General features: G+C 46.5%; 1 protein-coding gene across 2 annotated transcripts in view; it reads left to right on the top strand.

Annotated features, from left to right (window-relative positions):
• The window catches only part of LOC120875530 (cell migration inducing hyaluronidase 1), a 160,986-nt gene that overhangs the window by 95,784 nt on the left and 52,014 nt on the right, over positions 1-13,188 (top strand). For both annotated transcript variants that reach the window (XM_040257396.1, XM_040257397.1), the window contains 6 exons: positions 258-396; positions 1,126-1,362; positions 5,612-5,791; positions 8,999-9,069; positions 9,830-9,925; positions 10,527-10,648. In XM_040257396.1, coding sequence (XP_040113330.1) covers positions 258-396; positions 1,126-1,362; positions 5,612-5,791; positions 8,999-9,069; positions 9,830-9,925; positions 10,527-10,648 — 845 coding nt within the window. The remainder of the gene's footprint in view (positions 1-257; positions 397-1,125; positions 1,363-5,611; positions 5,792-8,998; positions 9,070-9,829; positions 9,926-10,526; positions 10,649-13,188) is intronic.

The following is a 13,188-nucleotide window of genomic DNA, read 5'->3' as shown; positions in this document are numbered from 1 at the left end:
TCTGCTTATCTGACTTTCAGATACTTACTCATTGAAGGCAGAGCACACAGTGAAGGCAGCAAATCAAGCAGGCAATATTTACCCATCGCAAGACAGAGGAAAGTGAACATCATAAGCATAGCAAACATAGAAGTACATGAAGGAGGCCTTCTTGCCTGCCTGGAGGAGATGGGGGCTCAGGAGGTCTGCCCGTCTTCTGCTAGAATCTCATCACTAACACTGTGTTCTTCAACCTCACTCCATCCCCACCTCTTCAGGAAAGCTAGTCATTAAAGACCAAGATGAGGCCATTGTTTTGCGTACCCGGCACATCCTGATTGACAGCGGAGGAGAGCTGCATGCTGGGAGTGCCCTCTGCCCTTTCCAGGGCAATTTCAGCATCGTTTTGTATGGAAGGTGGGTAGACGGTCCCCACGCTACTGTGGGTACGATGCCACCCTTGGATCTGATGCGGGGGAGATTGTCCATAGAAGAAAGGAAGGTGAGACAGCAAGCCTTTAGTGCAAGAAAGGAATTATCATTATATCCTGCCTGATCACAATCACGGGCAAGACAGACACTGGCAATTTGGGTGAGTTGGAGAGGTACACGAGGTATTTTATTTACTGTGGCTCAGGTCTGGACTTAAGTTACAAAAACCCCTGCCAGCCTTTCAGCTGCTTTCTAATCATGTCATGGCTCAGGGAGTCTCTGTGAATGTTTATTAATAGGCTCTGATGGACAAGATAAAGAAAAATTCCAGGCAGTATTTGCCTCTGGCTGTGCTCCATCACCAAGCAATTGAGAGTTCTCAGAAGTGGTAGCCAAGAATACACAGGGTATGCAGTAGTTGTCCAGGTGATTCCACATCTGATATGGACCAAATATAATGCACTTAGACCTGGAAAGCAGTGCCAACATGTTGACTACTGATGAGTATTTCTGCTTGGCCTGTTGGACTCATTTCATTCCGGCTTGGGACTATCTTGGTTGCTCACGCTATGTCCACTGATCTTGGGTGGTCACCAGGTGTGATTGGCTCTATGGTGGCCACAGTGGCAGTCAGCAGCAGTGCCATCCCCTCTGGGCTCAGCAGCCACTAAACAGAGATGTTGGCCAACCACAGAGAGCCGTTTTCTCTCATAGGGCTGATGATGGCATTCAGCTAGACCCCTACTTTGGCCTCAAGTACATTGGTGTCGACAGAGGAGGTACCCTTGAGTTGCATGGACAGAAGAAGCTCTCTTGGACGTTTCTGAACAAGACTCTTCACCCGGGTGGCCTGGAAGAGGGAGGCTATTTTTTTGAAAGGAGCTGGGGTCACCGTGGAGTCATTGTCCATGTCATCGACCCCAAATCAGGAACAGTCATCCATTCTGACAGGTAAGGTTTGCCTTCACATCAACATATTCATTCATTCAACACACACCTACTGGATGTGTGTCCTAGCCAGAGGCCACTCAGGGTGCTGAGCCATGAGCAAAACAGAAATCCTTATCTCAAGGAGTTAGGTCTCTCCTTCCCGAGGCATCTTCTTTGTGAAGCTGAATTGAGCAGGAACAGGCACATTCATACACATGTATGCACATGTACACGCAGCATAGTTTCAGGCTGGGATCATTGGTAGTTAGGGGAAGACATAGGTGGTGCAGAGTAACTCAGGAAGGTCATCTTACATCACGTGGTCAGGGAGCCTAGTGTAAACAAGAGACATCTGAGCCGAGGACTTTGGGGTGAGGCTGAGTCCGGGAGTGATTGTTCAAAACTGAGAGCAGCAAGTGCAAAGGGCCAGGGCTGAGAAAGTGCGTGCTGTTTTCATAGGACGGAAGGGCCAGCAGAGAGGTGGGAGGGCAGAGAGTGGTGGAAATGACATGCAATGACGTCAGAGTTTCAGGTAGAGGCAGGTGTGCAGCCTGGGAGGCCCAGTGAGGAGGTGGGTTTTATTCTTAGTAGAATGCAAAGCCACCAAAGTACTTTAAGAAAAAAATGATCTGATTTAGCCATAACTATGGAGAAGGAAATGGCAACCCACTCCAGTATTCTTGCCTAGAGAATTCCATGGACAGAGGAGCCTGGCAGGCTATAGTCCATGGGGTTGTAAGAGTCGGACACAACTTAGTGACTAAACCACCACATTTACATTATCCCCTCCCTCTTGAGCCTCCCGCCTACCTCCCCCATCCCACCCCTCTAGGTCATCACAGAGCACCACACTGACCTCTTGTGCTACACAGCAGCTTCCCACTAGCTATGTTTTACAGATGGGAGTATATATATGTCAGTGCTACTCTCTCAATTCATCCCACCTTCTCCTTCCTCATTCTCTACATCTGCATCTCTATTCCTGTCCTGCAAATAAGCTCATCAGTACCATTCTTCTAGATTCCTTATATATACATTAACATATACTTATGGCTGATTTGCATTTTTGTACAGCAGAAATGAACACAACTTTGTAAAGCAATTATCCACCAATTAAAAAATTTGCAAAATTAAATAAATAAAAAAGAAGTAAAAAATAAAGGATACCTTCTAACTTGAAAGAACTGGCTGCTCTGTAGAGAGTGGATTGTTTGCAGAGAGCTAAAGTAAAGCTCAGGACTTCCCTGGTGGCTCAGGGGTAAAGAATCTGCCTGCCAATGCAGGTGACACGTGTTTGATCCCTAGTCTGGGAAGATTCCACGTGCCACAGAGCAGCTAAGCCCTTGCACCACAGCTACTGGGTCTTGCTGTAGAGCCCGGGAGCTGCAACGGCTCAGCCCATGTGCTGCGACTATGAAGCCCGGGTGCCCTAGAGCCTGTGCTCAACAGCAAGAGAAGCCCCTGCAATGAGAAGCTGTGCACTGCAATGAAGAATAGCCCCTGCTCCCTGCAACTAGCAAAAAGCGCATGCAATGACATAGACCCAGCACAGCCAGAAAATTATTTTTTTAAAAAGTAAAGCTAGCAGAATTGGTTCAGAGGCTTCCACATGGTCTGGGCAAAAGATGTCGCTGGCGAGGATTCAGGTAGAAGCAGCCGGTGATAGACGTGGATGGACTGGAGAGATATTCAGGAGGTAGAAACAGCAAGTCTCTTCTCCCTGTCCTCAATCCGGGCTTGTGTGTGAGCTGGTAGACTCTGCAGAGGCTGGGCCTGACCAGTAAGCTCCCAGGGCTTCTTGTCTAGACCCTGCAGAGTCCAGTCCAGGCCACCTGGAGAGAAAGAGACATGAGGAAGGGCACAGCTGGAGTGGGCAAGCAGACACAGCTGTCCTGGTGCTGCTGGAGGATGAGGATATTGGATTCCTCAAAAACAGGGCAGGAGCCGTGAGTATCCACAGGAAGGCAGCAAGAGCTGGCTGTGATGTGGTGTAGGCTGGCCCATTCACCTTGCCCTCCAGTGAATATCAGTAACAACAATACAGTCACTGGACTTTGTGCAAAACCCTGTGTTAACCGCTTTCTCCACGATATATAACTGAATCTTCATAAATTCCCTGGGAGGTGATTCTGTTGTTATACAGATGAGAGCACTGAGGTTGAGTGAGGCTAAATTTGCTCCGAGACTTCCCTGGTGGCTCAGATGGTAAAAAAAAAAAAAAAAAAAATCTGCCTGCAATGCAGGAAATGTGGGTTTGACCCCTAGGTTGCGAAGATCCTCTGGAGGAGGAAATGGCTACCTACTCCAGTATTTTTGCCTGGAGAATCCCTTGGATAGAGGAGCTCAGCATCACAAGGCTTGGAAGTGTAGGAGCTGGGATTCAAACCCAGATCTGCCCAGACCCTGAATCATTAAATTGCCCCCATGGGTCCCCTGGTGACAGCCACCTGCTTGGCCTGGGGTGGAGCAATCCTCAGCCCAGGGGTAACGCAACCAGGATGCACTTGATTGGCACAAAATCTATCAGAGAGCTCCTCCCTTCAGAGGAGAGAGAGTGGTCTACTCAATTGTGCTCTGATTCCTGGATGCTGCTTCTTTCTTAAAAATTTTATTAGATTATACTCAATTTATTCTTATTTTAGTTTTTAGTATTAACTTTTATAGTCACTTTACAATCTTGTATTAGTTTCTGCTGTGAAGCAAAGTAAATCAGCTATACGTCTACATATATCCCCTCATTTTTGGATTTCCTTCCCAGTTAGGTCAACACAGAGCACTGAGTAGAGTTCTCTGTGCTATACAGTAGGTTCTCATTAGTTATCTAGTCTATACATTGGAGTGCATATATGTCAATCCCAATCTCCCAGTTCACCCCACTCCTTTTCCACCCTTGGCGTCCATATATTAGTTCTCTACCTCTGTGTCTCTATTTCTGTTTTGCAAATAGGTTCATCTGTACCATTTTTCTAGATTCCACATATCAGTGATATAATATGATATTTGTTTTTTTCTCTCTGACTTACTTCACTCTGAACGACAGTCTCTAGGTCCATCCACATCTCTGCAACTGGTGTTGTTTTGTTCCTTTTTATGGCTGAGTAATATTCCATTGTGTATATGTACCACATCTTCTTTATCCATTCCTTTGTAGATAGACATTTAGGTTGCTTCCATGTCCTGACTATTGTAAGTAGTGCTACAAAGAACATTGGGGTGCATGCATTCTTTTGAACTCTGGTTTTCTCCAGATACAGTGCTGCTTCTTAAGTAGTACAATACGGATTACTTGTGGCCGCCAATCAAATTGAATTCATCATTGAAGTGGATAATGAGATGTTATACCAATAGCTGGTGTGGAGATTCCAAAGTCAGGATGCCTGCCCCTTCCTTGTCTCCTTTGGGTAAAGTATGAGTCGTTGGGCTCAAGAATCTGACAGCTGAAGGTGTCTGAGTAAAGATATTAGTAAATACTAAACACACACGGAAATGCAGGCTATGGTCACTTGAGACCTGGTCACCGGGAGGTTACCTGCATAAAGTTACTTGGAGAAATAAGAACTTAGATCAGCTCTGGGGAGGTAGTGAGCATTTGATTGGCTGAAGAGAAGTTTAGAATGATAGAGTGAAGGCAGGAGTGGGCTTGTGGTATGATTATGAGACCCTGAGATATGCTAGGATTGTAGCAGACATTTCATGGGAAAGGCCAGTGGAGAAGGAAGGGGCCTAGGTGGGGTCAGACCAGATTATGGAAACAATTAAAAGTAAGTTTGAGGACCCCTGAGCATCCACACATCCCCCTACCCACATCCCCTAACTGCCTTTGTTTTCCTTTTCTCAAATCTTGGCTATTCATGCTGGTTTATTTTTCTAGATTCCTTGTAGAACTATTTTGCTTGTTAAGTTCCAAGACAAATTCTTTTGGAATTTTCATTGCCATTGTACAAAATCTTTATACTTAGTATGTTTTATATTTAGAGTTGGGATCATGACAAAATTTTATCTTTCCTTTGTAAATTCTTGTCACCTGTGGTATAGGTTTTTTGAGATCTCCATTTCATAGCTGCTTTATATGTATGAGGATGGATTATCTTTGACAAGTCTCAGATGATTTTTTTTTTTTTTTGCTGTAATAAAAGCTCTTTTCTTTAAAAATCATGACTCTTGAGATTTTGGATGGCATGTTAGCTGTCTTACCACAGGTAGGTGCTTAGAGCTCTCTTTTTGCACTGCTGTTAGGACAATTAATATCTCCTCTTCCTGCCCCTTTCAGATTTGACACCTATAGATCCAAGAAAGAGAGTGAGCGTCTGGCCCAGTATTTAAATGCCGTGCCTGATGGCAGGATCCTTTCTGTTGCTGTGAACGATGAAGGCTCTCGAAACTTGGATGATGTGGCCAGAAAGGCGATGACCAAACTGGGCAGCAAACACTTCCTACACCTTGGATTCAGGTATCGGTCATCACTTCCATCGCTTCCCCGGGCTCCAGAACACTAAAGCAACGCTAGCCCAGACAGACTTTACCTAACTTCCTTCCTGGTTTCCCCGGGGCCACGTGACCCTGGAGGATGCAGGCACACACATCCATCTGCACTGGATATATTACGACTTGTTTTTAAAGGGAACCTAGTTTTTCTTACAAGCATATTCCACTCTTCAAACTTCAAACTCTCTGTATATATAAACTCATTCATTCAGTCAGTCACTTACTAAATATTAATTGAGTATCTACTGAAGGTAAGAGCTGTGCCTCAGATGTACAATGAATGGTCATCTTCCTTTCCTTTGGTGAAGGGATCATAACGTGCCTTGAGGGGTTGGCGGACATCTGTTTAGAGACTATATGAATTGCCTCTGCCCTGCCAAGACCCTCCCAGCAGAAGGGGTACTTTGATGTGCTCCAGAGCGAGTTTTATTTGCCTGGGTTTGCAGCGTCATGCCTGATTCTGGCGGTGTGCACACTTTGGCATGAAGATAAATGTGTTATGGTTTAGCCGACAGTAGCCACACCTTTGAATCGTGTTGAATCAGATCTCGGTTTAGCGGAAAGTTGAGATCATCTTCCCTGTGGCTGTTGGAGATAGAGACGCCCTGTCCTTGGGCTCTGCAGATGATGGGCAAGATGGGGGCAGGCCAGAGGCTCTCCTGGGCTCTGAGCAAAGCAATTTTACTGACTGGGTGGAGTCCCCCTGGGCAGGAGCAGGGCTCCGGGTTCCAGGGTGCGTTTTCCACCTGCCCATGGGCAACTCCCTCTGGAGGATTTGGGCAGGAAACTTGGGCAGCCAAAGATGACAATGACAGTGTAGTATTGCAAAGCTCCTTTGTTGATAAAAACTGAGGGCATTGCTATTTCATTGTCATATAAGCCAAAAGGCCAGTTTGTTAATCTACACCGAGAGGTAGAACCACAAAGAGACTGGCTACATATGGCCTCAGCAGAAGAAGGGCCAAGATCTGGTATCCAGTTTGTCCTGATTCTTGAGTCTGGGCTGGACCTCCTCCTCGGTGATGGCACGCAAGTGACTCACCCTCTCTTTGAACTGTCCCCGTGATGTGTAAAATGGGATATTTCAGGAGTCAGCTCAGAGGACTCTGGGGAAGGTAAAGGTGATGATATGAGCAAAGTATTTGCCGCTGTGGGTAGCATAGCGTAAAACTCAATGAACATTAGCAGCTCTTCTCAAGAGCCATGGTAAGGATTGTCGTTGTTCAGTCGCTCAGTTGTATCCGACTCTTTGTGACCCTATGGACCGCAGCACACCAGGCTCCTCTGTCCATGGGATTGTCTGGGCAAGAATACTGGAGTGGGTTGCCATTTCCTCCTCTAGGGGATCTTCCTCATCTAGTGACTGAAACTGCATCTCCTATATCTGCTGCCTTGCAGGAAGGTTCTTTACCTGCTGAGCCACCTGGGAAGCCCCAATGTATGACATGGGTTTTATCAATTCAGGGAGGGAGAATGTGTTTGTTCAGTAAACATATTTGGGTATTATTACTTTTTTAAAAAGAGATCAGTGTCAGAGACAGGGAAACAAGCTTTGGGGATGCTAAATATGCCTCCAGCTCTTGATCCATCTGTTGATTTGAGTTGGTGGTGTAGGAGTAATAGGGAAAGTGGAGGAGAGGCATGTGGGTCCTCTCTAGACATCCATGTGATCTGAAGCTGATATTTTCCCTTTTCTGTTGCTTATCTTTCTTCCCTGTCTTCCACTATCTGCTGGAGTTTGCTCAAACTCATGCCCATTGAGTTGGTGATGCCATCCAACCATCTTATCCTCTGTTGCCTCCTTCTCCTCCTGCCCTCAATCTTTCCCAGCATCGGGGTCTTTTCCAATGAGTCAGCTCTTTGCATCAGGAGGCCAAAGTATTGGAGTTTCAGCATCAGCCCTCCCAGTGAATATTCAGGGTTGATTTCCTTTAGGATTGACTGGTTTGATCTCCTTGCTGTCCAAGGGACTCTCAAGAGTCTTCTCCAACACCATAGTTTGAAGGCATTAATTCCTCAGTGCTTAGGATGGGTGCTCTTAATATGTTCTATGAGTAAAGGAGATACATAGGCAGGAATTACATTGTTACCCTTCATTTGTATATAGACCCACTTTGAATGACAAACTCAGAGCACTTAAAGTCAGCAGAAGATCTGAAACTAGGTTCATTCATCCAGAAAGTGATTACTGAGCAGAAATTGAAATAAAGCACCAGGAAGGGACTAATCATACTGAGTTCTTGCGGGAAGTCGTGAGGTCTTGCTGGAAGTCTTGAGCTCTCAAGGGAAGGCAGACATGAAAGAATTGATGATGGTGCATGAAAGAACAAGAAGGGGAAGGAAGAGAGATGAACTTGGCAAGGTGGGCACAGGATGGCCTTTTGCTCAGTGCCAAGAAGCTTGCTCTTTATCCAAGTCAGTAGGCATTGAAAGATTTTTAAGCAAGTGTGACACAGTCTAATCCCCAACCTCAATGAACCCCAACCTTTGATCTGAAGATGAGATCAAAACAAAAATAATCAAACAAATATGAGCTATTGATAGCTCATAGTAAGAGAGAGGCTGGCTTAGGTATTACAGGTTGGATAAAGATCGATAAGAAAACCTCCCTCCCTTAGAGCAGTCCACATTTCGATGGAGAGAAGAAGAGTGTATGACTTTCCAAAATCAGACCACTTCTTTTTCCTCCTTCACTCCTCATGAAAAAAACGTATCTGTTTCCTTCCCAAGGCCCAGTGCCGATTGCTCGGGACTCAGACACATCTGCCCAGTTTTCCTCGAGCTTGACTTGGGAGAGAAATAACCTTTCTCCCTTGGAGCATGTCTCCTTATTTTCCTGAAGGACTCAGAGCACTTGCTTCAGGACCTCATTGAGCCTGGCAAGTGGTATGTGGGTCTATGGGCTTGTTTGTTTATGATTCATGCCCCATCTACTGCCAGAATGGAGTTGCAGAGGCTCAGGATCCACAAACATCAGGCTGGTCAGATGGCCTTTCAAATGGTTAGGAAAGCCAGGGCTTGCTGAGAAAGGCTCTTGTTCTTTTGGAAAAGGGAAGCCCAGCCCAGGAACTCATTTCCCCAAACAGCCTCACTATGACACTATGTTAACTCTGCTTCCAGTACAGGCTCAGACCGGTGAAAACTTTACTTTTTGTTGTTGTCTTTTTTTCAGACACCCTTGGAGTTTCCTAACTGTGAAAGGAAATCCCTCTTCTTCCGTCGAAGACCACATCGAGTATCATGGTAATAAATGGTGAAAGGCCATTCCCCCCTGGGTTTTTCTGACCAATAGGCTCAGGGGCTTTTTGAACCACTCTCCTCCCAGATAGTGCAGTGGTAGAGAATCTGCCTGCCAATACAGGAGACATAAGAGACACAAGTTTGATCCCTGGGCTTGGAAGATCCCTTGGAGGAAGGCATACCAGCCCACTCCAGTATTCTTACCTGGAGAATCCCATAGACAGAGCAGGCTGGCGAACTACAGTCCATGGGATCGCAAAGAGTTGGACATGACCAAACACACCCCCTTCTCCTTCCCCAGAATGTGGCTGATCCATCTCCCAACACACTGTTGAGTGACTAGCTGCTTAATGGCCAGGTTACATGAGTGGCAAAAGTCCATGCTGGTTTAAGGCTGATCACTAAGATAATGTTTACATTTGCAAAGAGATCGTCATCTGTTTAATCCCAAACAAGTGACACGGGAACGATGAGAACTGGGTCAGAACCAGCAGGAGTAATATTTTGATCTAAAAAGATGCTTTGAGGACTTCCCTGGCAGTCTAGTGGTTGGTGGTCTGTGCTTTCACTGCAGGGGGCATGGTTTCCCTCCCTGGTTAGGAAACTAAGATCCCACATGCTATGCCTTGTGGCCAAAAAAAAAAAGCAAGATGAAGAAGTTCAAGATCTACGTGTGCAGGGGGCTTTCTCTGCCTTAGCATCACATCTTTCTTAATTCGGGGGTCTGTGTGGTTGCTGATGCCTCTGATCTCCTCTTTGATAGGACACCACGGCTCTGCTGCTGCCCGGGTGTTCAAACTCTTCCGGACAGAGCATGGTGAGCTTTTCAACGTCTCCTCATCCAGCGAGTGGGTTCAAGGTGAGGAGCTTGGGACCCCTTGGTAAAATTCCACAGTGGGATAAAAAGTCAGGACTTTGCAGAAGAATTTTTCTTTCCACCAGTAAGACCGCTTGATGGCTTCAGTGTCAACTCAGTTGGCAGCTGAGAGCGGTCTTTAATCTGGGCTCAGTAAGGAGTAACCCAGAGGGATGTGCCCTTTCACGGAATGCCTCTTCTGTGCCAGGTGATGGCACTGACAGGGGATGCAGACAGCAGTAGGACCTGGCCTTCAAGGAGCTCACACACGGGGACATGGGGGGTGGCATGGAAAGCAACACTCTTCACGAGCACCCTCAGACAATGGGTTCATGGCTGGATCTCATCTTTCTCCTTTTGGCAATAATGAAGAATATCTATTGCTTTTATAAAATAAGATAGTCAATAAGAGGCACTTGCAATGAAAAGTTGGGGGAGGCAGGGAGGTTGGTAGATGGATTACAGGCCTCTGGGAGCCAGCCTGGTGAGAGCCTGGACTTATGGTATTTGATTCCCACTGGGCCGAGGGTACTCGGAGGCTGCGCCCAGCATGGCCAGTCTCAGCACCCTGCTTGCCTGACCCTGATCTTTGCTTTCTGCCCAGATGTGGAGTGGACAGAGTGGTTCGAACATGACCAAGTATCTTACACGAAAGGTGGAGAGAAAATTTCAGACCTCGGGGTCACTCACCCAGGGAAAATCTGCAATCGCCCCATTGATATACAGGTAACCAAGAAGTTATCAAGGCTTTGTCTTGAAGAAGATGCTGTAGATCACAAACTCTCTTACTATCTGAGTGGTGTGAGTCTCATGGCCCTCCTGTGATGTCGGTAATGCCGGACAGTAGCGTTCTCATTTTAAAGACTGACCTGGAAGCTGATTGTCTGCTGATTGTCCATGACTTTCAAAGCCAGGATTCAGATTCTCTTCTGGGTCCTGCTGAAGAGTTCCTTTTCTGTCTCCTCAGCCTGCATCTTCAGCCATGGGTGAGGGTGCCCAGTGCGGGGAGTGTATGACTTTCTTGGCTTCATGCACCCATTCATTTCTTTGGGGGCTTCAGGTTCACAGAGTGTAGCTGGAATTCAGGTGCAGGCTGAGACCAGCCCAGGTGGAGAACACCTACAGCCTTGTTCTCCACTTAGTGAAAGTCAGCCTTCACAGAATGGACAGTATTTGCTTGGGATCTTCACTTGGAGTTAACTCTGTTCAAAGAGGACCTGGGCTTCCCAGGTGGTGCCAGGAGTAAAGAACCCACCTGCCAAGGCAGGAGATGCAAAAGATGTGGCTTCAACCCCCGGATCAGAAAGATCGCCTAGATTAAGAAATGGCAACCCACTGCAGTATTCTTTCTGAAGAATCTCATGAACAGATGAGCCTGGCAGGCTACAAGTTCAGGAGGTCACAAAGAGTTAGACCCAACTGAGTGACCAAGCAAAGAGGACCTAGGCTTTCTCAGCTGGCTCCATCAGGAAAGTGTGGCACAACTCAGTGGCTCAGCTGGTGAGCTTGAGAGCTCAAAGGAGAATAGGAAAGACAGAGACATAGGCAAGAAAATGGAGTTTATTTCCTTAGGCCTGATCTTCTTCCAAAACAAGATTTGGGGCCACTTAAATGTCTGATAGAGAATTTGACTTCCCAGATGCCTCAGTGGTAAAGAATCCTCCTGCCAATGCAGGAAACGCAAGAGATAAGGGTTAGATCCCTGGGTTGGGAAGAACCCTTGGAGGAGGGCATGGCGACCCACTCCAGTATTCTTGTCTGGAGAATCCCGCGGACAGAGGAGCCTGACAGGCTACAGTCCACAGGGTTGCAAAGTGTCCAACATAACTGCGCATGCGTGCGCACACACACACACACACACACACACGAGAATTTAGAAGACCGTTTCTGCCCATTTTATCTTCTTTAAGCCCATAAAAATAGAAACATTTGTACACCACCTTCTCTCGGATTGTCTAACCTTAGGTCCCAGATCATCTGACTATTTTCACTCCTCCATATCCCTCCACCCTCAAGGCTTGACTTCCACCCTCTGCCTTGCAATATAGAGGGACCACAGGACAAGGGGCCACTTTTCCAAGAAAGGACAGTCAGTTTTGTGGTCAGCAAAGGCCAGGGAAACCTTTCTCATTGTTTGGCCAAGGCTGTCCGTTCACGTGGCTCCAGTGTGGTTGAGAAGGATTTACCCAGATTCCATTACACGTTATAGACTCTTCTTGGGTCCAAGAGAATCAAAAAGTGCTGACTCCCCCAAAGCACATACTTCTCAGATTTAACTTTATTTTTTTTCTTGCAACCCTGCACGTTCCAGCTCTAATTCTGAGAGAGCCCCAATTGGATTCCTCCAGTTCACTTGGCTACAGGAAGTCCAGTCCTATACCAGGGCTGCTCCCTCCCCAAGCATTTCTGGAAATCCTCGAGGAATGTGTCCATGCTCTGCAAATCCCTCCCAGTGTTTGCTCTGCCAGCTGTCTGGCTCCAGACCACTGTTGTTGAGAAGACCACTTCTCCATGCCAGGAAAATAGCTTTCCTTAGGCATTTCTTACTCTCAGGAACTTTGATCCGAGCTGATATGGACTCTTCCCAGAGAGTGTCAAAGCACCACTAATCCCAGGCTCAAACAGTCTGTAAAACTTTACTGAAGGCTTGGAGATAGCAGAGGAAACCAATGAAAATATATGTATTTTTCCCATATGTCATACATATAATAGTATATGACTGCTCACGTCCCAGGTGGCTCAGTGGTAAAGAATCTGCCTGCACTGCAGAAGACTCAGGTTCTATCCCTGGATCAGGAAGATCTCCTGGAGAAGGAAATGGCAACCCACTCAAGTATTCTTGCCTGGAAAATCCCATGGACAGAGGAGCCTGGTGGGCTACAGTCAAAGGGGTTGAAAAGAGTCAAACATGACTTAGTGACAAACAACAACATGACTGCTCACCAACTCAATAATCCCAGACCTTCCATGGGAACCCAACCCCATACTCTGTAACCACTAGGCTGCCATCACACTGCAGGGCCCAGTTACTTTGCTGAACAGCAGAAACTAACACAGCATAGTAAAGCAACTATACTCCAATACAAATTAAGAAATAACAGAAACAGGAAGTGCTCTGTCCTGAAAATGTCAGGCTCACCTCCTTTCTTGCCATCAATCCATTTCTTTATAGTCATCAGAGGCAATGAGGTAGAAGATACTCTGGGTTTTTCTGAAGTCAAAAAAGCAAAACCAGGCTTATGCTATGTTTACCACAGGTGAGAGAA

Source organism: Oryx dammah, unplaced genomic scaffold, assembly GCF_014754425.2.
Source record: "Oryx dammah isolate SB20612 unplaced genomic scaffold, SCBI_Odam_1.1 HiC_scaffold_16, whole genome shotgun sequence".
Lineage (NCBI taxonomy): Eukaryota > Metazoa > Chordata > Mammalia > Artiodactyla > Bovidae > Oryx > Oryx dammah.
This window is presented reverse-complemented; position numbering and strand designations above follow the sequence as displayed.